The 27,322-nt window shown below is 52.9% G+C and overlaps 1 protein-coding gene across 1 annotated transcript in view; it reads right to left on the reverse strand.

Moving 5' to 3' along the window:
- Positions 1-1,120: 1,120 nt before the first annotated feature.
- Positions 1,121-27,322, reverse strand: part of XKR6 (XK related 6) — a 258,615-nt gene continuing 232,413 nt past the window's right edge. The window contains exons 2-3 of the mRNA XM_059071298.2: positions 19,971-20,167; positions 1,121-2,245 (exon numbers count right to left, since the gene is read on the reverse strand). Of these exons, the coding sequence (XP_058927281.1) occupies positions 1,281-2,245; positions 19,971-20,167 (1,162 nt within the window). The 3' untranslated portion in view covers positions 1,121-1,280. The remainder of the gene's footprint in view (positions 2,246-19,970; positions 20,168-27,322) is intronic.

Raw genomic sequence — 27,322 nt, forward strand, 5'->3', positions numbered from 1 at the left:
AGACAGAAGCACCAAACAGTCTTTGAAATGGGTCAGTTATTAACAATTTAACTTATTTTTTATGTTCTAATTTTCCTCTTTGTGTTACTATTTTTAAAAAGCACAAACGAAAAATGAAGAATTCTTTCCAGATCAATTTAAGGCTTCCCACCAAATGGAAACAGAAGAGGCCTTACACAATATCACATGGGATAAATGTATACCTTTCACGGCCTTAAAATGACAGAACAAATCATTTTTGCCAGTCACTGATTAAGTATTGTGCCTTTAAATTGATGTCATTCTTTTTGCTACTATGCTGAGTTTTATTATTACTGATTCTCTTTAATTACATATATGGAAATCTCCTTTAATTTGCTTTAGAATTTCCTTTTCTTATCGAATTATTAGGGTGGTTTTTGTTTTGTTCTGTTATGCTTTTCACCAGGAAACAAATGTGATTCTTAATAGGTGAACGCTAAAATGGCACCTAGTCAGCCTTCAAGGAGCTTTTCCAACCATCGGAATTTCAAATGGCCCTTTGGCTCCAAGAAGGGGCTGAGAAGTTGGAGGCAGGGACGGGAGAAGGGGGAGAGAAACCAAAAAGAGGGAGGGGTTTCTATGCTTTTGCTTTTGGTCAATTTGTTTTCTTCAATACAAATAATCAGATAGGAAGAATGATTGCTTTGTGTTTCATTTGTTGGTTGGTTTTTGTTTCGTTTCTAGGTTGGTTTCATTTGATTGTTTAATTTTCCCTCTCCCAGTGCAAAAATCACCAGGGAGTTTTGCATGAGAAAACGTGACAGTACTTAATGAAACTCAGCACCTAAGGGCATAAGGCAGTTGAAGGTTTTGTTTGTTTGTTTGTTTGTGTTTGTTTTGTTTTGTTCTTTCAATCAGCACCAATCCCGTAAATGATCTACACTTGGTGTAAGGTATAAAACTTTGTTTTTCTTTTGGAGTGGAGACAACTCCTCCTTCTCCACCTTATGAACCATAGTGTGGGATTTTTTTCAATACTGTTACTTATGTGTAAAAAACAAAAGAAAGGTTTTCTTTTTGTTTTTACTTACAAAACATAGAGAATATCTTTGTATACATACAGCGACTGGAAAGAAAGCTTATCTGAAGGGGTTGTGACTTATTTTCTTTTTTTTTTTTTTTTTTTGTAGCATTGGTGGTGGTGGTAGTGGTGGTGGTAGTTCTGTGTACTGGGGGAAGGGAGGAGTTACATTTCTTGCAAGCGGTGTTTACCGCAAACCAAACTTAAGGTCCCCTTCTCAACTTGGGTCAAGATGCTCTTAGAGTGAAGACTCATACTGTAGCAACTCGTAAAGGAGCGGTCCGTCTCGATACCGAATGCCTACCGCGGCGGGGGTGACATACTGCAGAATGTTAACAGTCCTTCTCAACCTCCTGTCTACAAAATGAGCATCCCAAGCTGGGTATCTCTTTCTTGGCATGTCAATCTTAATGAGGGGCCCTTCTGGGAGGTAAGGACGCCCCAACGGGGTAGCGGGCCCCATGGGTCTCACTTGGAAAACGGGCAAGCAAGTGTCAGCCGTGAGATCCTCCTGTTGTCCCGTTACGGCTCTGGTAGGCGTGACCTGGGTCCCCCGGTACCCAGGGGTCTGAGGCGCCATGGGCTCAACATCGGGGGGCAGAGGGATGCCCCAGAGCAGCTCGGCACAACAGGAGCTGGCCAGGATCTTAGCTCGCGGCCCCGTGGGATGCAGCACACCATAATATAAGAGCATCAGTGCAATCCCAGCCACAAAGCTAATAAAGACACAACACAGTGCTGGCACCGCAAAGGAGTCAGTGGTCTCCGGGTCTCTGTAAAAATACCAAAGGAACGTCAAGGCAGCGTTCTCGGTCAAGACTATCGTATAATATGCAAACATTCGATATCGAGTCCGCCCTTCCTTGACGTTAAACCAGCAGAAAATGTACACGATCCCTACCACCATATTGAAGAGGATCTCCTCCCACTTGGACATGCAGAAGTCTGTTCCGCCATGGATGATCCAGAAGGCCATGGCGCACCAGTGAACCACCACGAAGATCCCGAAGTAGAGCTGGAAGATGGAAGCAAAGAGGGCAAAAGAGATAACTCTGGATGAGATGGTGAAGAGGCGCCAGAAGAGGTGGATCAGGGCCCCTCTGTAGCTCATACTCTTCTTGTCGTCCCTGGAGTCCCGCAGCAGCTTGTGATAGGAGGCTAGCACCCAAGCCAGGGACATCAGGGAAGTCACAGAGGAGACACCTGCCGGAAAGACACAAACCCACACAGTCAAAACCGCGGACCTCAACCGCCGGGCACAGCAGGGCTGCCAGCTGAGGAGACGCCCACACACACCATGATCTAAAGGAGGAGGGAGGAAGAAACACAAAATCAGGACCCCAACTTGGAGGCCACGGCTGCTCCCTAAGCTGACAGCTTGTGAAATCTAGCTTTGGTGTCAACGACCCAGCCCAGAACTTTTGGAGATCCACGGCTCAAGGGTGAAGCTGAGGGTGGCGTGCTTTGTCAAGGGGCTGGAGAGCCAGGACCTCTGTGCTGGCTCATCACCTCTGCTGTGGGAGGGACCCCGTGTGTTCCGTCGTAAGAGATCAAGAGCTCACGGCGGGGCCGGTGTCCTTGTTACTAGCAGGCTGTGCTCTCAGGGCAGCCAGCAGGAGGGATCACCGATTGTGAAGACCGCGAGCTTACCAACCGCCCCAAGCCGCACAACTGTTCTGCTCTGAGAAGGCTCTGGAGTCACCCTTCACCTTCTTGTCAGCTCACTCAGGGCCAAGGAGCCCGCAGGGGGATCTCCTTCCATCGGGCATTTCCCCATCCGCTCCCTAAGGCCACCCTGGTCAAGGACCCGGGGATAGCCTGTGTCTCTCTGACTGCTTTCTCATTCACTCTTGTCTCTCATGGCCCCCCCGCAGTCCTTGTTGCCTTCTCCAATCAGCCACTGCTCCAGGTTCCCTGAGGCCTTGACTGGCGAGGCCCTGCCTTTCTCTGCTTCTGTCCTGCAACGAGCAGTGTACCTTGGGCTTTGGGGGGGGCACAAGCCTAGCCCAGTGAGCTTTGGCCTCTGCACATCGTTACCTACACGTCTCCTCAACGAGCGAGTGAACGTGTCTGATCCCAAGGGACGGTAGAGCAATTTTATTTATGACACTGCCTATGTGATATCTGTAACTCAATCAATCTAAACACAATAAACAGTGGCTGGAGTCTCTCCAAATCCACCCATGAGCTGGCAATCATGAGTCAGTCATCGTCGTACCATCTCCTCTGGAGCAAGAGACTCCCTTGCCCCTCTGCTCCTTCAAGCATTATCTCCACTCAGTCCATCGAGCGCCTCTTTCGTTTTTCTTCTCTCCCAGAATTTCAGAATTAAATGCAGCTAAACTCAGCTGGAGTCCTGAACACAACCGCATGGGCCACCGTCTCCTAATCAAACTCGCCACCTTCACCCCAGAGCGCGATTCCCCTGCAGCGTCCTTCCAGGCTGACATCAAAGTGACCTGGTCGCTTTCTCTCTTAAGCCCAAAGGTCAGATGCAGGAGCCTCATTCATCAGGGGACCCATGAAGCTGGCCCAGAGCTCCAGCCCCCTGCTGGTCTTTCCCCGGCCCCTCCTCACCTCTCCACTTGAACCTCAGTGAAGGATCAAAGTCCTCTGTCACTCCCTCCCCCCGCCACCCCACGCATTTGTCCTTCCCCACCCATCCCACCGGCACCTCCCTTCCAACATTTCAGGGAGATGCACCAGTTTGCAGCTTGCAGAACGTGAGAGTCTGATGCCAAAAACCGGTGTGTTGGCAGAGCACAGAAAAAGCCCGGAAGGTTAACTGTGACAGTAAGTTTGCGTTGCTTTTGCAATAATCACAGCCAATGTGGAAAATAAAAAGGGAAGAAACAATCCCAATTTCTCCACAGAAGCCAATCTTGAAAACACCTGATGATCTTCCTCTCACTTTTCTGGAAAGTTCTGAACACAATACTCATGTGTGTCCGGCTTTGCCCTTTGTACACACAGGGCATTTCCACCAGCCTCTGCTGAAGCCATGTGGTCTCTTGCGACCATGTCACAGTGGCTAAGCTAACCTTTCAGAGCATCCTGTGTTCGTGTTCTTTTGAGGCTGGGGCAGGGAGGGGAATGGGTTCCCTTGGGAGTCACGTGATTTAGGCTACAGGTTTCTGGACGGCAGGGAATGTGCAGTCATCTTGATCGTCTGGGCCAGGCTTATTACCAACGCTGGAGCATCCTCGGAAAGCTTCTCTGTGACGTTACCCCTCTCCTGGTGAACCCATTTCTTGATGCTAAAAGTGATACATCTCAGAGGTGCTCCCGACCCTCAGTCATCAGGTGGAGTTCTACAGCAGCTGAATGGAAAGAAGGCTGGATTTTTCTGTTTCTTCTAATAAAGCAAAAGGTATTACTTCCCCTGTTTGCAGAAAAGCGCAAGCTCATGAAATAAGAAGTTAGCTTTTGCCGAAGCGTGGTCTAATCCAGTCTAACTCTGAGTGTGCTCTCGAACAAACTTGGGGTGCGGAAGCAAGACAGCCCCTCTGCTGTCACCGTCCTGGTTTCATCGCTCGGTGTGCTGTGACGGTAGCCCCCTCCATGCCCCAAATGAGCAAACAGGAATTCAAACGTCCACTGACCACATTGGTGAAGCGAAATTCAATCCTTCGTCGTCAATCTATCTTCTGGGTCACCTACGCCACTTCCAGACCCGTGCCTGTGGTTTCAGGGTATTGCAGAAATCACTCCCCTCTGAGCCGACACACACACTGCCTCAGTCCATGGTCGGCGCTTCTGGAAGTTCTCTCTAGGATGTGGTAGGAATGTTCCCCAAACGTCACGAGACATCACTGCTACGTTACAAGGGGGACTCGGGAGACAGTCACATGGAGGACTGAGAGCTGACACTCGGCCGGGGGCCTGTGGGCTGGCTGATGTCCGGCTCCCGTCTTACCTCTCTGCCTCATCTGTCCCCGACATGGTGAAGCTGTAGATCGCCGAACGTTACATCCTCTGGAGATTCACAGACCACCCACTTCAAACCCACACATCCAACAGGAAACAGAGGCTATCCCAGAGAAACCACACACCATGATTCACTGAGCATGTATCTTATTTAGAAGAACCTTGTGATGTAGGCACTTGTTATGGGCAATGTCCCCACCTCTCCCACCCCCAAATTCTTATGTTGCAGCCCTAACCCCCAGGACCTTACTATGTGACTGCATTTGGAGATAGGGCCTTTAAAGAGGCAATTAAGGTAACACGAGATCATGAGGGTGGCCCTGATCCACCCTAGTGACTATTGTCCTTATGAGAACAGATCATTCGAGCCGAGCCCACAGAGATGCCTGGGATGTGCTCGCAGAGGACAGACCACGTGAGGACACAGCACGAAGATGGCCGTTGGCTAGTCAAGGAGGGAAGCCTCAGGAGAAATCAACCCTGCCGACCCTGCATCTTGGACTTCCAGCCTCCAGAGCTGTGAGACAATACATGTCTGTTGTTTTAGCCACCTAGTCTGTGATATTTTATTACAGCAGCCCTAGCAAACTAATACGGTGTTCCAATTCAGTTTTTTGGGTGAACAAGATATTCTTCAAAAATCATATTTCTATCAAGAAGTAGAATTGGAATTCAAACTCAGACTCCATGGCCTTGAAAGTAGCCGCTGTACTAATGGACCCTCCAGATTTGGCCTTAGAAGGGACCGGGCACTCCGGCTGTAAAGGATTTGAATCTTTTGCCAAGAGTGGACGGGAGGTGTAGTACCTACAGGTATCTGAGAGAGGCCCCTGATTATGGAGCTGAAAACCAAATTTGAATTCTCTTCCACCTTCCTCAGGAAAGTAACATTCAAGCCACAAAGAAAGAGATGACTCCAGCAGAATTAACTGAGATCCCTTTCCCTCTGTTCAGTGATTAATCTTCAAAGGCCTGCAGCGTATATTATTACAGGGGGAGGAAGTGCAGGGGTTTCCTCCTGCAGTGGCCCACTTGGAAGATCTCTGTCTGGCCCGAGGTCAACCCAAATGTCAATGCATTATCCTGGTCAAGACCCCAGGACCACAGCAACCGGCTGTGGAAGCAGCCTCGTGGCCCCCAGTGAAATTCTCAGACAGGCCTGGGCACGTTTATGATTCCTCTCACCTACAGCTCCATCATTCTCTGCATTGCAAAGATCAGACTGGAAATTGTAAAACACTCCACGTCCGGCTGTGGCGAGTTCTGGGCAGTGACCTTCACGGCTTGCTCGCTTTTTCTGCTGCAGACCAGGGAGGGGGGAGTGCAGCTGGCCCACTGGGTGACCCAGGTTCAGCCCCACCATCGGGGAAGTCACTAAGCCAGAGCCTCGTGGGGGCCACCCCCTGAGAAAGGCTTGGGTCAGGGGCCTTGGGGCTCTGATCACCAGAGCCGGGGGCTGAGGTTTCCAGAAACAGGAAGTCCACACCGTAAGACCAGCGGATGCAGTCGGAGGCCGTCGGGAGGGGCAGCCCTCTGGGAAGTCACCAACACCACCAATTTGGTGGCGTCCCTGCCATATCCAGGGGTCCCTGTCAGTTGCACTGTTGCCAGTTGGGGAACAAAGCAAAGAATGAGTGTGGCTGTCCCACCACGAGAGAAGCAGAGCGACGGGGTGTCTGGGGGAAGGCCGGGACCCTAAAACCAGAGAGGGGTGGGGAGCGGACGGTGCGGAGGCGCCAGGAGGAAAGGTGCGATGCCGTGCGAGGGGCCGGGGCGGCAGGAGGGCCATCATCAGGGGGAGGTAGGCAGGCTGCAGTCTCGCAGGAAGAAGCAGGGCCACGGCCCGGGTGGACCAGAGCGGAGCAGCGCTGGAGCCCAGTGAATGGGAGCCGGAAAGGGGACTTGAGGAGAAACCAAATCGCGAGAGAGTCTCGCCGGGAGAACGCCGCTTGCGGGTTCAAGGAGTCTCTGAGAAGCCGCGGGGGCGCCTGGGTCGGCCCCAGGGCTCTTTGTGAGCCAGGGCGAGCGGGGTCCGCTGCTGGACTTTGTCCCCCAGAGGGGGGGCGGCGAATGCCCGGCCCTGTCACCAGCTGCCCTGTTCTCCCTTCTGCCACAAAGAGCTCCCTTCTGGTCCCACCGCTAAACCACACACTGGAAAACACTCAAGGAGGAGAGACTGGATGGGGCGCTGAGCAGAGCAGAGCAGAGCGGGGGCCGGAGGAAGTCAGCTGTGCAGACTCCTAGCTCCCAGATCCTTCCTATCGGCGTGTCTCCGTGGGCAAGTGCCGCCGCTTACAAAGAGCAGCTCCCTGGACCCTGCACCGTCTGCCGTGAGATCCCGCCTCTCCCGTCCCTTCTCCAACCTTCTCGAGGGTAACCTCCTGGCTCCCTTAACTCACCCACCTCCCTTCACTCCTGACCCCCGAGTCACAACCGAGAGCTCTCGGTGAGGCTGGCGACCAGTTCCTCAGGGTGGCGTTCAGAGGGCTGGGTCCACGCACCTCCCCCGGACTCTGACCTCTGCCATTTGGATCTACGCTGTCTTTCACACTTGACCATTAGCTAGTCCCCACTTATGGCATCCTTTCCCTGCTGGGCTGTGATCCTCATTTTACAGATGAGGAGACTGAATCTGAATTTAAGAGATGTGGACGTGGCCACACTCCCGTTCTGACTCACCTAATTTATATGGCATTGTACCCCCATGGGCGGGTCCCCCAGAGATTCCCCAAACCAAGAAACAGGCGCAAGTTGCTGTTTGTCTATCCACACGTCAAGGTCAACATCTGCCTCTCTCCACTGTCTATTTTCTCCAGATTGAGCTCCTATTAGACGGGCAATTCTTCTCTTTCCACCCATCAAACTTCACCCATCTTTCTACATTTAAAAAAAGCCCAGTCCGTGCTTAGAAATGCTCTCAGAAAAAGATAAGGCAGCTGTGGGCACAGCTCTCTAAGCATCACTGCCTGTCTCCTGTACTAACCTCCACCCAGGAGACACAGCAAGGGAGTGATGATACAAAGGTACTTTCCCACCCGGGCCGCCAGGGAAAGGAAACCAGCCTCAAGGATGCCATCTGTGAACCAGGCTCAGAGACGTCAAGTAACTTGGCCAAGGTCACACAGGAGTAAGCAACAGTGCAACCACCGACCCCTGGGATTATCTCACCCCTCACTCACGGTCTATATGCTGGGGCCAGTCATCCTGGCTTCTGAGATCCAACTGTCAAATTGGCAGGAATTTTGTGGGCTGGCTGGTGTCATGTGAGAGGCCTGAAATAGGTGTGGTGGGAATATTTGCACCACAGAAATTGGTAAATGCTACAAGTTAGGGTTCCTTCCAACCCGGCTAAGAACTGGTTGTTAAGCATTTACCAGCACACCCCTAAAGCTTGCTGAACTTGGTTGCAAATTAGAGGAGCCTCATAATTGTTCTCCTCCACACTTCTAAGCAAATCAGATGCCCTGCCTGGCAATCGGTCCGAATTATATTCTGTAAGTCTGATGTGGCAGCAACAAAGAAACCAATCTCCTTTTTCAACTTACACTGAAAATACATCCACGGTAAATAATTCAAGGTCTAACAGTTTTCTTCGAGCAGTAGACTTTTGCAAGCACTGACATATTCACTTTAGTCCCATTTCTGTATTTGGAGAGAGTGTGATCCCCACGTGAGGTTACCACATGGGGTCACCTTAAGACACTCCTGACATTTCCAGACTGACCTTTAGGAAGGGCCGAAATAAAAGATGGCATCCATCACTGTGGATGAAACCCTCAGGACAGACACACCGGTGGCTGAGGGAGTCTGAAAAAAAACCCGAGGCCAGTCAGAGTGGCGAGGGGTAAACACAGGAAGGAAGGGAGGGTTGGAATACTTCAGGAAAGCTGACGTCTGAGAAATTATACCCTACCCTGGCTGAAGAAAATGCTCCTTAACATTAGGGAGATGGTCCAAGGGGCAAAGAATTCAAAGCTGAACACCACAGCAGTCGGCTCTGTTACAGAGCATTGTCTTACCATGCTTTCTGTGACAAATCTCCTTGTTGGCTCTGAATTCAGGCTCATTATGTCACCTGCTAATCTCTAATGAGTTTCAATAACAATAATACCCCCTCTGCTGAACGGCTGCCTTGGCCCAGACTCTATGCTGTGACACCCCCAGCCGGATCATTCTTCCCTATAAATGTATCTGAGGCTGATTTTAAGATGCGGAGATGAAGGCTCACAGTCTAAGCCACTTTTCCATACCAAGTAGTTGAGAAATCACAGAACCGGGATTTGAACACAGGCTACCTAACTCCAAAACTCAGAGTCTCTTTTGAATCACCGGAAAGGTGTGTCTTCCCATTCACAAGTGAAGGAATTAGCATTCAGGTTTTTTGTTTGTTTGTTTTTTGTTTTTTTTTTTGCGGTACGCGGGCCTCTCACTGTTGTGGCCTCTCCCATTGCGGAGCACAGGCTCCGGACGCGCAGGCTCAGCGGCCATGGCTCACGGGCCCAGCCGCTCCGCGGCATGTGGGATCTTCCCGGACCGGGGCACGAACCCGTGTCCCCTGCATCGGCAGGCGGACTCTCAACCACTGCACCACCAGGGAAGCCCAGCATTCATGTTTATACATCAATTTCTTATCAATTTGGTTATCGAGCCCCTCTGATCATCTCTGTGAGCACCGATGGCCCATCTGTAGGCCTGCAAAGCCGTGGACCCACCCTGGAGGGCCCTCCCTGAGCCTGCCAGTAAGTGCAGAGGTGGTGACACCTCTTTTTCATCTCTCTCGCCCAGATTGTTGGGAGGACCCCCTAGTGGGTTGCCCTGCATCCGCCCTTGTCCCGACAGGCCACTCGCAATTCCGCCAAAGTGACTAAGCTGAGGTACGTCTCTCCTCGTGGCCTCCCAGGCATGGCGGCCTGTCAGCGGTGCCTGACTTTCAACCTTTTCCCAGGGAGGAAAGGCCTTGCTGCCCTGCTGAACTCAGCTGTGCCTGTGACCTGTCCCAGCCACTGGCACACGAGCAGAATCGTGTGTGTGTGTGTGTGTGTGTGTGTGTGTGACATCCAGGAGGAAGGCCGTGCCCCCTCACCCCCGCCGCAGTGACCTGTGACAGACGCGCAGCAGCAGGAAATGGACCTAAGTTGTCTTAAGCCAGGGCAATGGTTCTGGCCTCTAAACCCGGCGCGGCCAGCCTCTCCTACTGACACACCGCTTTGCTCAGGGTTAATGCCATGGTCCTTACAAGGCCTGTAGGGCCCCTCGTGACACTGCCTGGAGATACAAGTGTATGCCATCGAGTCCCCAGCCACGCCCTTCCCCACCTCCCTTCTCCGACGGCCTCAAACCTGACTCCCTCTCATGGCACCAGGCCTTCATCCTGGGCCCTACATGAGACGGCCCCTTCCTGCTCCAAGGTCACCTCATGCCAGCTCCTCGCTCCCCCTCTGTCCCATGTGGTCCAGGCACAGTCCCGCCTCAGGGCATGTGCGCTGGCCCTGTCCTCCACCTTGGGGGCCCTTCCCCAGGCCCCCAAGTGTCACCTCACTAAGGCCTTTACCAGAGCTCGGCCTCTCAGCCAGGCCGTCACTGGCCAGCACACTGAAAGCTGCAGCCCCCAATGCCTCCCTCACCTTCCAGGCTTAATTTCCCGCCTTAGCATCTCCCACCGCCTCCGTACACTTTCTCTCTTACTCGTCCCCTTTTTCCTTAAGTTCGTTCGTACCGTGATGCACGTGAGCTCCCAAGGGCAGCGCAGCAATTGGTCAGGTCCTTCTGAAACTATGTGCAAAACCGTGTGGGTATATTTCTCACGAGACGGTCCACAGCTGTCCTAACAGGGATGCTGCTAAATCTTCTGCAGAGCACAGGACAGCTCCCCAATACACAGCAAAGAATGATTTGGCCCCAGATACACTAGCGCTGAGAATGAGAAACCCTGTGATGGGGTTCCTAGTCCTATTTCCTCAATGTTCTCAAGTTAAAAACAAACTGTGAACCTGCATGTGTCAAAGAGCTGGAGATTCAGGCTTTCTAGAGTTCCTCCTGAGAAGCGCTCAGTATCCTGAAAGAGGCCCTCGGGGCACAGACTGCCGACCCTGGGAGAGGTCATGAGAACAGCATCTCTGCGGTCTGATACCTAGACAATGAGTCCCTTCCAAGCAGCTGACCATGAGTTGACGGTCACTCTGGGAACATGGGGGAAGGCAACAGCCCCCCTCTCAAGGAGCTTCAAGGTCAGATACTGGTATTTAAAGGACCGGGCAGGAGGAAAGCTAAATCCAGCCCTCTGATTCGGTTGCCTCTTCTTTCTAAGATGCTGTCAGAGCTATCCAAATACCATCTTCACAGCCAACCAGATAAAGGCAAACTTTAGAGAGTCTAGAACAAATGTCAGCCACTCAGCTGCTCTGGCACAAGCCTCGCGGATGTCTGGATCCTGGTGGGCCTGAAGCACACTGTGAAGAAATCCGTCTGCTATCCCTGGAAAGTTCCAGTAAATCCACCCTCACTGAGGAGCAAACAGCCAACCAATCTCAATGCCCTGATGCTCCCAGACTGACTGCATTTTAACAGAGGCCGTGAGATGCCCTGGAAAGCATGGGCTTTGGTACAAGCAGACTGGGCCTTAGTTTATTGTTTGTGACCCATGCGTAAACACGTGGATTTGGGATATTCAATATATAGTTGATATATGTACATCTTTGATGTATTTGCATACTATCCTATATATTTATATATCTATATATAGTGTATATATAGAGAGAGACAGACAGAGACAGAGAATGTATATAGTACAATGTACATGCATGGTGAATATATAGAGTGTATACATACAGTATTCTATAGCACTAAAGATGTGCCTACATGTTCATTGCCCCATACACACATAGATAGACTCAGTTATATTTGAAATGGTATTATTCATGTGTTACTTGTTATTGCCTGTCTCCACTAAAATGTAGGCCCCCGAAGGGCAGAGACCCACCTGCCTGGCTCACCTCTGTTCCCCCAGAGGCTAGCACAGGGCCAGGCGTGCTCAGGGAGCCTGTGTGATGTATTACCGTTGACCGTCAGACTTACCTATGATATTTTGACAAAGGCCTAACCTAACTGATTTTCTCATGCAATCATGCCCTCCCAAGAGAGAAGCAGGCCTGCCGCTGGGGGCAAGAGCATCTCCAGCTCAATCTCACCTTGCAGGGCCCTGGGGTCCCAGGTTTGTAAGTTGGGGGACAGGAGGGTCCTGCTGGGGTTCTAAGCTACAATGATATAATTTAATCTAAACCCCAAAGTCATTCCCTCACCCGAGACACAAAGTAACCGCATGTGGAACCCTTACCCCTAGTGCCCAGGTGCCTTCCCCTCTAATCTCACAGGGTCCCCACCCATCCCCTCTGAGTAGATTACGGCAGGTACGATTATTCCCAACTTAAAAAGGAGAAACCGAGGCTCAGAGAGGTTAAGTGATGCGTCAGAGATCCCAGCCAAATTAACGGGCAAGGGGGGCGGCTAGAAGCCGGCACCCACAGCTGGAGTTCCCACCTTTTCTCCTGTCACATCCCCCCTCCTCCCCCGCGAACCGCTCCTCCAGCCAACCGGCTCTGCGTCTCCCTGACAGGTCACCGCATGATCTGACCACCGCAAGAGAAATCCTGGGAGAAGAAGGGCTTGGGCCAAGGGCAGGGGCCCCGCCCACTCCTGCACCAGGGACTGAAGGGAGGGGAGGAGGGAGAAGCGGGAGAAATGGGGGGCGGGGATAGAGGTGCGAGACTGGCCATCGCAGGCTGACCTTGCTGCTGCTGCTGCTGCTGCGCCCTCAGCACTGTGCTGGGCTAGAACCAGCACTCTCCACGGTCCTGGCCTGCTTAGCCAGGAGGAGCGGCCCCTGGAGCCCTGGAAGGGACTGTGTCAGGAGGCTGGGGAGGGCTCTCAGACCGCTGTTGAGCTCCACGGCAGCTCAGGCGAGCAGCCTGGGGAAGGAAGCAGAGCTGCCAAGCAGGTGACGTCGCCCAGCCAGAGCCTCACTGAGCAGGGCAGCAATGCGGGCCTCGGATGGGTGATTGCCAGGGGGCCCCCTTTGTGACACAAACAAATGTATTTCACTTGCTCCTGACAAAACCCCTCTGAGGCAGGAGTTACGATCCATGGTTTACAAACGAGAACCCCGAGGCTCAAAGAGGTTAAGGGCCTTACGGGACTGATGCAGCTTCTAAGTGCAAATCAGAGTGTGAAGCCAGGTCCACACCAGGAGCATTCTACCACCCAAAACAGGAGGCAGCCCCTTTTCTTCTAGGTGACCGTCTCAGGATACTACCGGAGGGACAAGCAGAGAAGGCCTCAAAGTACTTGGCTATTACTGGGGCAGGGTGGGGGGGGTTGAAGGGAATGATGGGGTCCCCAAGAACAGCAGGAGGTGGGGATGGGCTCCATGCGGTCACAGGTGGGCAGGTATTGCAGCGGGCAGGCTCCTGAACCCCAGGGTCTGGCAGCCTGGGGCAGGTGGGGTCTGAACGCACAAGAGGGCCTGGAATTGAGAAAGGACTCAGCTCTCCGCTGGTCAGCGTCAGACCCAAACCTCACCCCAGCTTGGCCACGGAGTGACTGCCTCACCCCTAGGACTCCTCTTGCTGTCCTGACCCACCTAACACCTCCAATTGTGTCTAGAATGGAAAGGATCCCTTTTTAATTTTTACAGATGAAAAAGGTGAGGCTCAGACAGGAAGGAGAACAGCTTACAGGGACTCCCCCCACATTTCCTTCTCGGCGTCTCTTCCATTCCACCTACCCCCCGGGAGCGAGAGGTGTGTGACACAGGAAGACATCATTCATGAAATCTGTAGGCCTTCTTTCCTTGGAAATCTTAAGAAACAGAAAAGATCTTTTGAAGATCATTTAATTGCCGTCTTTCCTGGAGCTGGGAGTTCCCACGAGGCCTTGAGTTTGCGATTGTCTCTAATGTGAATGTCTAGCCTAATAATTAAACATTGCTCCTGTCCGATTCTTGCTCAGATTCCCCCACTTTTCTCTTCCTTAGAGTCACAGCCTGCCAGACTGAAAGGACTTCAGGAGTCCCTCCTGCCCTCACTCATATGACTCAGGCTCAGAGACGAGATGGGAGAGATTTTCCCAGCATCCCTTGCCACGTTCTAGCACAGTGGACTCAGGACCCCGGGAGCTGAAGCAGAATTGTGAGCTGGAGCCGGCTACTCAGGACACCCTGTGGGTAGACGCCAGGCGGGTATCCGACGGGCAAGAAGGAGGGGCAGCCTCCCAGAAGGAGACCGAAGCAGAGCTGGGGAGAGTTCATCCCCCGGGGAAACAGAGAGGCCGAGTCTGTGTTCTGGGGGGAGAAGGAAGGCGTGCCCCTCTTCACTGCAGTTACGGGTGAAGATGCAAGACAGCCAGGGGAAGAGCATGGACAGGGAAGTGCACATCTTCTCCCCTATCTATCCTGGAGGCTAAGACCGGGAAATGCTGAGATCGGAGGCTGGAAGATCTTGGTACCAACCTGGTCTGAAACCCCAGAGCGTCTCTCAGAGCTCGCGGCTCCAGCTCAGCACGGGGCGGGGGTGAGGGCCGGGGAGGGGGGAGTCAGGGAGAAGGGGGTTACTCCACCAGGGTTAAGTCAGGCGGTGGCTCACACGATAGGGGATCGGGGGGCACCGAAACCCCCTGTAATTCTGCACAAGGTGATTCATTATCTGATGTGTTTGATGCAGTGAAATGGTTGTTTCAATAACAAACTTCACTTCTTGGTAATGAGGAAAGTGAGTAAGAAATTCACAGGCCTGGTGTAGAACACAGATCTGTGGTCATGGGCCACACAACCAGATCACCATCACTTTCTGGGGGGCAGCGTCACCTAAGTGTAACCAAAATGCTCAATGATCAAGTAGCCAACTTTTGTGTCCCAGACTTGGAGGGTAACAGCTAATGTCCATATGAGCGGGACTGGAGAGACAGGACAGCATTTTTCACATGAGAGAAAAGAAATCTCCCAAGGGGAGAGACATGGACGTCCTTCACTGTGGGGAGGGGAAGGCAGGGAGGGCCGTTTAACCAACCTCACGGCTGAGAAGCAGACCCTGGCCTTCGCTCCCCTGAGAACCGGAACCTGGAAGCCTAGTCCTCAAGCAGAATGGAAACCTGGTCCGGAGAGGAAGCCCGGAGAGGGAGCTGATGCTTCCTTGGAAAGGAGGAAGAGCTCCTGGGGTGGCAGCTGAAGAAAAAGGTACAGACGGGAGCAGAGAAACTGGACGAACACCTGCCTCTCTGCAGCGCTCTCTTGCTGGAGAAAGGAGCACATGTGAAGCTAAGGCACACGTCACTGGTGGGCTTCTGATGTAAGAGGAGCTGACAAGTGAGGTTAAGAAAGAAGAAAACTATTAGGGAGGTTAACACCAAAGGGGTGGAAAGACAAGAGGCCTATTTGGATCTTAGAGCTCAACGTTAGTTTAAAAGAAAACCCATGTTTAAGGGCTTGGTGTTTAAGAACAGCTAGCGAAGGGTAGGTATCTTTGCAAACCCATTCCTGACACAGCATCTTGCCTACAGCAGAGCCGGTGCCTGACAAGTGGGGTCGTGAGGCCACGGACAAGTGGTCATCGGAGCCCTGTAAGGATAACTCCTCACGGTGAGCTCAGCCCAAAAAGGAGGCTCAGGTGCTGTGTGGGCGTAGCCAGTGGCACTCGCCCACCCCTGCCAATGTTCACGTGGAAGCGTCAGAAAACCCCAAAAGCCAGGAAAGGTGACAGCTACTAACTCTTGACCCAATCCCCCAGACCCAATCCCCGCAGAGTGTCCTCCACCTTTCTAACAAGGTATGTTGATACCTTGTTAGAAACCCCCAGGCCTCCTTCTAGCACTGCCTGCACCAGGCCTGCTGAGTCTTGTTGATTTCCACTCCAGAGCAGCCCTCCGATCTGTGCACTTGGCTTCCACCCGCAAACACTCCAACCCCGTCGTTTCACCCCTGGACCTCCACCGCTGCCTCTAACCTGCGTTCCTGGCTCAGCTCTTGTTTTCCTCCCTGCACAGCAGGAAAGGGAATCTTTAAAAGATTTCCTACGTAACCCTCCCCGCGGCACTTGGTATAAACCCAAGCTGTCAGGCCTCTGCCTTCCTCTCCATCCCCCCCAACATCACTCTCCTTCCCCAGACCGCCAACCTCCAGCTATGCTGAGTCCTTTCATCTCCTAGAACAAGCCAGGCGTTTCCTATCTCAGGGCCTTTATGTATGCCGTTCCCTCTCCCTGGAAGGCTGTATCTGCTTCTCCCATAGTCAGCGCCTCCTCATTGTTTTTACTCAGCCGAAATGTCAACTCTCTGGAGAGGCTTTCTCTGACATTCCTGCCCAAATAAGCTCACCCCGCACCCCACCCCATGTACTGTGGTCTTGGCACCCTGACTGTTTGCTTAAAGCACTTCCCACAGCGTGCTAGCTGTCTAGCTGTTTCTGTTATGTCTCCCAAGAGAGAACGGAAGATTCTTGAGGGCCTGGACCACATCTGTTATGTTCCCTGTTACCCTGAGCACGTAGTATGGCTCCCAACTTAGTGCATCTTGTTGAATGGCAGACTGTATCAAGTACCCGTAATATGCCAGCCAAGGTGCTGTAGAGGGGTAAGTGCAGCTCATTAGACCTTCACAACAAAAGTGGTTATTATGCCCACTTTACAGATGAAGAAGCCCAGTTAGGAAATTAACTTGCCCCGTGTCGTAGAGCCAATAAATGGTGGAGGTGGAATTTCTACGCAGCTCTGTCGGGCTTTTCTCACTATTCAGGACTGCTTTCCAAACTCTTGTCACGGCCGAGAAGCCTCGTGAAGCTTTCAGCAGACAAAAGACTCACTACTAGTGTAAATGGCATATCAGATAACATGCCCCTTTTAAATCTTTATTTAAACTTTCAAGACACCAGATTTAACGAAGACCCCGCTGAAGTACCCAAATGACTCTAGCATAAGACTGCCATGATTTATTATTACTATTACTATTGGGTTAGCCAAAAAGTTCGTTCGGGTTTTTACGTAAGATTCCTTAAGGTGTTACGAATGAGCTTTTTGGCTAACCCGATATTATATTTTGACTTGAGTCTGGTTTGTTTGTGGGTAAATTGGATACAAATCCATCTTGCAGGCCAAATACCACACTGCTAACCCAGTGATAAAAGAGGAATACAAGGTGGATAGCTGGCAAAAGTAGCAAAAGTAGAAGAGGCTGGCATTGGGCAAGATCCATGGAAAACTCCCCTATTACAGCAATAGTGACCTTTCTAACCATCTACTAGCGTTAACAGTATAGAGTGGACAGGTGTCACCAAAAGCCCACCAAACAAGGCCAGTTAGCCGTGATCTCACTAGCAACTCGTGGTCCAATTCAGAAAGTGCATCCGCCGTAAAAGCTCGACCATCACTAACCACAAAATGGCCAGACGTGGCCCGAGGCCCTTGACATTCATCACGTCAAGAATGCTCAGAACAACCCTCTGTGGTAGGTACCAATATTATCCCCATTTCAGAAACGAGAAAACCGAGGAACAGAAAGGCTCGGTAACTTGCTGAAGGTCACACAGCTGTCAAGCAGCAGGCGGAGCCGCCCCATCCTTCCAGGCCACCGCCCTCTGAGAACTCACACAGAGTCCAAGTCGCCAACACGTCCCTTCCAAGCTCACAGACTTTCTCTCCTCTCCTCCAATTTCTAATATTTAAGCTGGTTTTCTTTAAAGGGCATACATTTCATGCAGCTTTTTACGGGAAAAGAGAGGGAAGGCATCTACCACCATAACACACGGGTCCAGTGGTGAGCAGATATTCTAGACGTTTAGAAAGAGGAACATGGGACTTCTCTGGCTCCAGTGGTTAAGACTCCGTGCTTCCACTGCAGCGGGCACAGGTTCAATCCCTGGTCGGGGAACTAAGATCTCACACGCCGCACGATGTGCCCCCCAAATAAATAAATAAATAAAATAAAGGGTTGGAATTAAAAAACAAAAAAAAAGAGGAAAAAGGAACAGGCCAAGAGCTTACAGTCTATGCTCCATGACAGTGACGGCAGGTTTCCTTCCTTCCCGTCACCCTAGCCAGCCCTGCAGACCCTCATCCCGGGGACTCACATCCCAACAGCAAAGATTGCCACTGACCTCTGCCGGGCCCAGCAGTCCCCAAATGTATTTACCTGTGCGAGTCTATTTCGAGAGATAACTATTCCACTCACCAAACACGCAGGGAAGTGCTCCCCCAACCTCTGAGCCGCTGGCACGAACAGACGGGCGTGTGGGCAGAAGCGCCAGGGGGCGCTTCCGCAGGCCAACGTAGCCTGGCTCTTGTCACTCCCAGGCTCCTGCTCACAAAGGCCCGCCCGGCGGCCCCTTCGCCTCGCCGACCTGGGCCGCCCGGGCTCCCACGTCAGGAGGACCCCTAGGAAGCAACATCGGCTGCCCCTCGAGTTTCCTCTCTGGGGACTTCACATCCAGCCTCTCTGCATTTATAACCTGAGCAGTGATCATGGAAAGGGCGGGCTCAGCAAGGCAGCTGTGGCAGCGTGACCCACGGGGCGGAAGGTGGGGGACCTCCCGAGGAGCCTGCCCACGCCGCTTCCCTGGCAACGCGAAACACACCCCCTTAGATGCCTGCAGAGCTGGACGGTCTAACAGAGTGTCCTACGTGCCGTACATCATTGCATCGCCCCCAAAATTAGGTACGGCTGCCATCTCCCCCGTTGCACCAAAGAGGCACAGCAGTTCAATGAAAGGCCAGCGCTTGGGGCCACGTGGGGGCAAGGGTGTGTCCCGCTGGAGAGCCCCCCTACAGGTGCTCGTGAACTTGGTGGCACCCAGGGCCCGCTGGAGCAGCTGGGGAGCTGTGGGCCCAGAGGTGAGGACCCAGGAGGCCAGCAGGCCCCACTGGCCAGGGAGAGGTGGGCATGGAGAAGAGGCCCTCTGCCCCAGCTGCCTCGCTGCTCCGGATCACACGTGCTCAAGGCCCTCTCAAGTCAGGAACCTCTGGGCTGAGTGCCTGCGGCAACAGCTCTGCTTGAATATCCCACATGACGGGAAACTCTCTACTTCCTGAGGCAGTCTTTCCATCACTGGATGGCTCCTGCTGTTTGAAATGTCTCCCACATGCAGAATCGATAACGTTCTCCCTGTAGCTCCCTCCAGACCCTCTGGAACCATCATCCTTCCCTGACATCCCTTCAAATGTTGAAATTCGCATAGCTCAAGTCTTCCCCGGGCAAAACGCCCCCAGGGTTCCCCCAGCTGTTGTGATCTCCAGCCCCTCCTCACCCTAGACCTTCTCCCCTGCTGGAGCTCCAGCCCTGCTAAAATAGGCTCTGACATGACAATGACACTTGCAGGCTGGTCTGACCTGGGGTCTGCCCTGACATTGGCAACCTGGGGTGAGACTCCACCTTGACCAGAGGAGGCCAATGTGGAAAGGGCTTCCTGGGCAGTCAGGTGGCCCCCGGAGGCTTCCCGCTGCTGTAGAGACCAGTGCTGTCCGGACCGGGCTCTGGGCGCTCAGAGACCATCTGGGGCCACAGGGGCCAGGAGTGGGGAGGTGCGGCCGGTGGGCTGGGTACGCTGGGCTCTGGACCCCCATCCCCATCTGCCTAGAACAGAGCTACTTGAGCCTGTTTTATAAGTGGGGCTTCTACATTTCATACATGGGTTTGAAGCAAGAGCACCGCAGCTTAAACACGTCTGAAACTGCTAATGCCGCCTGACATGATTTAGCCTCTTGGGCACGTGCTGTCCTAAGGCATCTTCCCCATCCGGCATATAAGCAAACACCGTGGCTCAGTCCAGCGCCAAGACAAGGGGCCTCTCCCCCCGGACTGGGAGACTAGGGCCCTCCGCCCTGCTGCTCCAGGGACACCGAGACCCGGCTCTGCTCTGCTCCCATGACGGTGGGGCAGGCTCGCACGCAGGGGCGCAGAAATCCTGTGATTTCTCGGGGTCAGGACGGGCGACGCCCCCAGCCCCGGGGCGGGGGAGGGGACTCACAGGGCAGCGTCTCGGCGCGGCTCTTCTGGATCATTATGCAGAGCTGTAGCACCAGTTGGGGGGCGCTTTCCAGGAAGGTCTCCAGGAGGCGCAGCATGTTAATGTCTGCATATTCGTACATCATAGCCCAGTAGAAGCGTCGCTGGTGTTCCTTCTGCCGCTGGCTCTGAATCCCCAGGTACATGGTGCGGATATACCTGCCGAGAGACGGACAGAACACAGAGAGCGTGGTCGGCGGGGGAGCTGTGGGAGGCTCAGGCTGTCCCCACAGACCAGCACCCCCTCCTTGGCGCTGAGGTTTTCCGGGTGCTTGGACCAGCTCCAGGGGTTCTGCCGGACCACAGACGGGGTGCTGAGGCTTCAGGGTGGGGTGGGGTGGGGGGCAGGCCAGGGAACGGGTCCCGGGCAAGTTGTCCCCTCCCTGGCCTCACTTTGCTCATCTGTAAAATAAGAAATGGAAGAGTGGGACCAGGTGATCTCACAGGCCTGCCAGGGAAGCATCACAGGTGAGCTCAGGGGGCAGGTGGGCTGGCTCAAGTTCAGGGTCCCATGGGGAACCTTCCTGCAGGGCTTTCACCTCTCTGGAGGAGGAGGGAAGGGAATTAGCATTTATGAAGCTCCTACTAAGTATCACTGGCTGGCTGGCTACTGCGTGTTGCCTGGGTCCCAGGTGACAGGCAGGTGTAGTTCCCACGTAGGACAGACAGGCGGGACTCACTTGCACAGGCTCCAGACCCGGATGGCGGAGCAACCAGGAGCCGGCCCCAGGCTGTTGGACACCAAAGCTCGTGCGTGCCCCCTCTACGCTAGGGACGGCCTGCAATGGAGCCTCCGTCCCTCCACACTAGGGACGGCCTGCAATGGAGCCTCCGTCCAGGTGCAGCCCAGGACTCAGTCACACAAACCCCTGAGCCCACTCCACCCGGGAGGGACCAGGGGCAAAGGGAACAGGTGCAGGCGGAGGGCACAGGCTCTGGGTTCAAATCCTGGCTCTGTCATCTGCTCACTGTGGGACCTTGCACTAATTACCCAGCTCTGTGTCCCCGTTACTCTTCTTTCACACAGCAGAATCACAGCATCACACGGCTGGGGGGAAGATCGGGGAGATAATCCACGTGCTGGGCATGTATCCAGGTCCACGTGAGAGAGCCCCCAGGCCTGCCTCACTTTCACCTAAACTTTGGAAGCTTGTCTCCAAGCCACAGTCAAGGGGAGGATGGAAGGTAGCATCCCAGCCAGCCGCCTCTGGGGCCAGGCCAGGCCCAGAGGAGCCGGCAGTGCCGGGACAAAAGCAAGGCTCAGAAAGCACAGCTTTGCGGGCCTGGTTAGGATCAAGAATATGCACCATAAACTGAGGTCAGAGACGACAGGACAGAACCACACTTGCGTCCCTGGCCGTCCCCTGGGAATGTGTATCGTTGTGACTTTTAAACCGCCGAGCCGGAATCACAGAGGTTGAGAGCATCGCTGACCCCCTACAGAGTCCCCACTGTCCTCAAGCACCGTCAGGGGCCCACTTGGGGCTGCTGGAGGGTCCCTTCTCTCTGTCCCCATCACCGCCGCCAGCCTGGTCCCCGCCACTACCCCTCTCCCCTGGATGGAAGCAGAAGCCTCCTAACTGGTCTCCCAGGGTCCGCTCTTGCCCCAGAACAACCCATTCTTTGCACAGCAGCCAAGGTGCTTTACGAAAATCACAAATGCAATCACGTCACCACCTTCTTTCAACACTCCCATGGCTTCCCATCACGCTCAGAATAAAATCCGAGCCCCTCCCTCGGCTCACGGGGTCCTGCCCGCCCCTCCGGTCCTGCCCGCCCCTCCTGTCCCACCGCCCGGTCTCTCTCCCCGCAACCCCCATGTCTTCTCTGTCTCTCACGGACACCTGAGCTTGTTTCTGTTCACGCCATCTCCCCAGTGCCTGTGGACTCCTGCCCCCGCGCTCAGAGCCCTGCAGGACAGCACTGTCACAACGCGGCGAAGGCAGCTCATGCCCACGTTTACACCGAATTTCTGAGAGGCTCACAGGGAGGGGCTCGATACCCCCACCCCCGGCCCCTTGGAGCAAAGGGAGAAGTGGGCGTTGCCCAAGAACCCTGCAGCGACATTAGAGAAGCCCATGCTTTAGAGGCAAAGACGCAAAAACATACATTCGTAAGATATTTTCAAACTGTAATTGATGCTCCTCTCCAGGTCCAAAACACTGGGCCTCCCTCCTGCGCGCTAATCGTGTACCGGACCCACAGAGGAACGAGTGGGCCAGGGTCCCCCAGAGTGGGCATCGGGACACAAAGCAGCCCACCCGAACCATCGGTGTGACCTGAACCACCCGTGCTGGTGACAGTGAGCCCATCCGACACCCCTTCTCTAGATTCCTAAGAGCCTTTAAGGGACTGGACCTCTGAAAAGACCCACCCGGGGGGCTGGGATGGACACCTTATTTTCTGCACATACACTCCCTGGAGTGAGCGGAGAAAACTGCAGAAAACTAAGGGGAGGGAGGCACCGCGGCGGGGACGGTGTCGGGGCCAGCGTGCAGAGGCCGGGGGCGCCAGCCTCGCCAGGCACTGCAGGCCGGCATCTCGCGGAGGCCCTGCCGTGCCTTGTGGGGCAGGTCTGGTTGTCATCATTTAACACTTGGGGGAACTGAAGCTCTGAAGTGAAACAGGGCCCTGAATTCTGTTCCGTTCCAGGTTCTGTCATTTATTGGCTGTGCCACTTCCCATGAGTCATTGCCTCTCTCTGGGCCTCCATCTGTAAGTTCCCCAAATCAAAGGACCAGGGGAGGGGCTAAGAAAGGGGCAGGGAGGTTGCTGTACCTGACCGGTAAAGCTATGGGGTCACTGAGAGACAGAGACACACAGAGACAGAGACAGAGAGACACAGAGACAGACACACAGAGAGACACAGACAGACACAGGGAGACACAGAGACAGAGAGACAGAGACAGAGAGATAGGGAGAGACAGAAACAGAAACACAGAGGCACAGAGAGAAAGAAAGAGACAGACAAAGTCGGAGACAGGGACAGCGAGACAGAGAGACACAGAGAGAAACAGAGACGGAGAGATAGAGAGGGAGACAGAGACAGACACACAGAGAGAAGAGACAGAGAGAGCTCTGCAGGAGAGAATGGGAAAAGAAAGAGACAAAGGAGAGGGAAACTACATCAGAATTTGGGGCCTGAAAGACAAGACCGACTAGATGAGGTGGCTGGCGGTAGGGAGAGCCTGGGTGGGAGGCCGGCCCCAAGGACATGTGGTCACAAGTAGTTGGGAGGCGCTGGGAAGTCAGACTCTGAATCTAGGGCAGAGGGGAGGGTCAGATGAATCAGATTGGATGACGGCCCGGGAGGCAGAGCAGTGGGAGACGAGGGCGCACGGGTGGGGGTGATGAAGCAGGGCTTCGGGTCCAGAGGCTCCGCACCGGCGCCCAGCACTGCCCTGTGGCCGGCGAAGCCTTGGTGCCGCGGGTCTCCCAGGTCAGATGCGGTCTCTGTGCTCCAGAACTCAGCTCTGCCCAGATGTGGCACCTGCAACGCACAGTACTGCGGGCCACAGACTCCCACAGGGGCCAGACCACAGATCTATATTCTCTCAGGGGTACACTCAGACCACAGCCTCTACCTCTCCTAGACTCAGAAGGTGGCTCAGGGTGGAGGAGTGATTATGTAGCAGAGCCAAGCCTACGCTTCCAGGTCCCAGGCCAAGGTAACGGCGGCACTCAGATGCACCTAGGTCTGCCCTGCCAGGGTAGGGGGGGAAACCTGACCTGCCCCCCCCACCCCACGCTCCCCAAGCCACAAGCCCCTTTGCCTGTCGTGGCCAGTGCAGTGGGAGACAGCGAGCCCAGCAGTGCCGGTTCAACCATAACATCTGCCAGAGAGACCAAGCTTGCGTTTCCTCGGTGAGAGCATCCCCCAATACGGGAGTAGGTGAGGGTGGGAGTGGGCGAAGCCAGAGCCTCTCCCCACCCACGAGCAAACAGATGCTAGGAGCCCACAGTGCACTGGGATCAAGTCCAAGACGCAGACTGGAGATCACGCCTCCCGGGGACCCCAGCTCACACAGTCACCCACCGTGGAGTAGGAGGTAAATCAGAGTCCAGTTCAAAATTCCCAATCAAGGGCCTTCTACCTATCCCACCCCCTCTGGCTCCTGCACCCTTCTCTTCTATCCTTAAGTCCTTGGGTTCCCAGTAGACCTTGTAAAGGCCAGAGTGGGTCTAGGTGACCTCTGGGCCCGCCCAGCCAGCGGCCTCTTGCTAAGCCTTCAGCCCCTGTGCAAAGACAGCCTTGGCCCGTGGCCACCAGGTGGCGCCAGACCCTAAGCCACGCAGGAAGGCTGCTCCGCGCGGTGATCTCATCCCCAGCCAGCGGCCCCCTAAGGCCTGCACCTTCCTACGCGGCAGCGTTGGGGTGCAGGGGGCAGCAGGCGAGGCCGAGGGGCAGGCCCAGAGGTGACGAGTCCCCACGGGAAAGCATGGCATCTGCAGGCGACACACGGTGGGCCGCTGCTCCCTTACCTTCTCCCCTTCCCTGGCAGGTTCCAGAAAGCTCACCTCCTCCAGGAAGGTAGTGCGGGAGAGAAGACATGCAACCCCCCTCCTCCTGATTGGCTTCCGCCTGGATTTTGTGTAGCCTCCTGTCACACCGTTCTCTCCTAAGAATCATGAAATGCACGGATCTAAAAGCAGGGGTACAGCGTGTCCTCATGGAGTGAGGACTCAGGAAAGCTGGGCCTGGCCTATGGTCTGCAGGGCCGCACCTTGGGCAATTCACCCCCGAGGCCGGGCCTGCTGTATTCATCCAAAACAGAGGGCAGACGGGAGGATCTCTAAGCTTCTGCCTACCTTTTGTTAACTCCGTCCTTCTGTGGCTTCCTAGAGCCTTAAGGATGGCCTAGCATCTTTACAAATAATACTCAGTGTTTATGTGGCACTCATATGTACCAGGCACTGTTCTGAGCATTTTGTACTTATTAGCTCATTTAATCCTTCCAACAAATGTATGAGGTAGATGCACTATTACCCTCACTTCAACATATGGTAAACTGAGGCACTGAGATTAAGAAATGTGCTTCAGTTTACCCAGCTAAGTAAGGGGTTGAGGAGGGCTTCAAGCCCAGCAGTCCGCTTTGGGGCCAGTGCTTCTCAGCTCCTACCCACACACCCCCTCAGAGGTAGACCAGTTGTCCCTTCTCTCTTAAACTTAGTCCAGCTTGCTCCCCTCACTACAGTGGAAAAATACTGTTTGCCCCCAACACCTGGGCTCTCTTCCAGTTCTGTCACTGGCTGTGTTGCCTTGGGGAACATTTCCTACCCTCATGTAGCCTTGGTGTCCTCATCTATACAATGCCTGGCCCAGAGTAGGACCCTAGAACATGTTGAACAAATAGAGGCAAGCCATCATGTCCCCTTAGAGGGTCTCAGGGCTCAAATGATGTAATGCCTGTGAGAATAGATGGAAGGCCAGAAGTCAAGGACGGCAGCTGTTACTGCCCCACCCCTCCCAAAGGGGCTCTCCTCTTGTCTTTCCTTCGGTCCACCCTATTCTCCTTCCAAGTCTATCTCCTCCCCTTACTTTGTAAACCATGGAACTGTTTAAAGCTCCTTATACCTCCAGGAGAACTCTCTATAGTTTTCTGAGCACATTTTCACTTTTCCAGCAGCGCTGTGAAGGAGACACATTTGTCATCTTTTTCCTGTTGGTTCATCTGAGACTCAGAGAGGATGAGTGATTTCCCCAAAGTCACACAGTCAATCATGGTTCAGGCGAATCAGAGGTCTTGCCCAAATCGTGTTACCCCATTGGGAGTCAGCTATAGCTCTGCCTAAATCTAAGGGAAATGAGTGATTTCTGCAAAAGCAGGAGGCTGAATAATTTCACCTGTCTGGACCTACAGGCCCCCTGCTGCTTCTTATGACACCCTCAGAAGCAGCATTTTGAAATCTCCGATTGTGGACAGCAACTCATCCTCAAAGCCCCAAACAGGACTGAGTCTAGGTTTTGTGGGGCCTGAAGCTTAGAGAATCTGCTTTAAGAAAAAAAGTAGTCTACCAAACATTTAAAGTAGAACTAGCCCGATTCTACACACTTTTTTTCCCCAGAAAAATAAAAGAGGAAGGAACACTTCTCTGTTCACTTTATGAGGTCAGCATTACTCTATCAAAGCCAGACACATACCATACAAGAAAATAAAACTACAGATAATATCCCTTATAAACATAGGTGCAAATATCTTCAACAAAATACTAGCAAAACAAATTCAGTGATATGCAGAAAGAATGATATTCCATAGCCAACTGGAGTTTATCTTGGAAATGTAAGGCTGATTCTATATTCAGAAATCAATAAATGTAGTCAATGATATTAACAAGAAAAACCACATATCACATTAACTGATGCAGAAAGAAAGCATATGACAGAATTCAACATCCATTTTTTTTTAAACTCTCAGCAAACTAGAAATAGAAAAGAACTTCCTTAACCTGACATAGATGAAGGATATCTATAAAAATTAAGTTAGGGAATTCCCTGGTGGTCCAGTGGTTAGGACTCCGCGCTTCCACCGCAGGGGGCGTGGGTTTGATCCCTGGTCAGGGAACTAAGATCCCGCATGCCATGCAGTGCGGCCAAAAGAAAAAAAAAAATTAACAGTTAATATCACACTTAATGATAAAAAGACTGAATTCTTTCCTCTTAAGATCAGGAATAAGACAAAAATGTCTAAGCTCACCACTCCTACTCAACAGAATAGGAAGTACTATCGTACTAGAAGTCCCAGTCCGTACAATAAGTCAGGAAAAAGAAAGTATATACAAACTGCAAAGAACAAAGTAAAACTGTCCCTATTTGTAAATGACATGATTGTCTAGATAGAAAATCCCAAGAAATATACAAAAAAAGCTCATAGAACTAATTGGCAAGTTAAGCAAAGTCTCATGATACAAGGTCAGCATATAAAAATTAAATATGTAGACTACTAATGAACAGTTGGAAACTGAAATTTAAAAACATACCTACCACTTAAATTAGCTCCCTTAAGGGGACAGGAGGGGCGAGATAGGTGAAGGGGATTAAGAGGGACAAACTGCAAGGTATAAAATAAGTCACAAGGATGCAACGCACAGCACAGGGAATACTGTCAATACTTTATGATTACTTTGGTCAGAGTATAATCTGTAAAGATATCGAATTACCCTTCTATATACCTGAAACAAATATAATATTGTACGTCAACTCTACTTCAATTTTTAAAGTACCTCTATATTTTTGTTGTATTTAAATAGAAGCAGCCAGACCTCCAGGGGCATCTGACCCTTGTCCTGGGTGGGCGTGGAACACACTCTCACAGC

Source organism: Kogia breviceps, chromosome 8 (assembly GCF_026419965.1).
Source record: "Kogia breviceps isolate mKogBre1 chromosome 8, mKogBre1 haplotype 1, whole genome shotgun sequence".
In the NCBI taxonomy this organism is placed as follows: Eukaryota; Metazoa; Chordata; class Mammalia; order Artiodactyla; family Physeteridae; genus Kogia; species Kogia breviceps.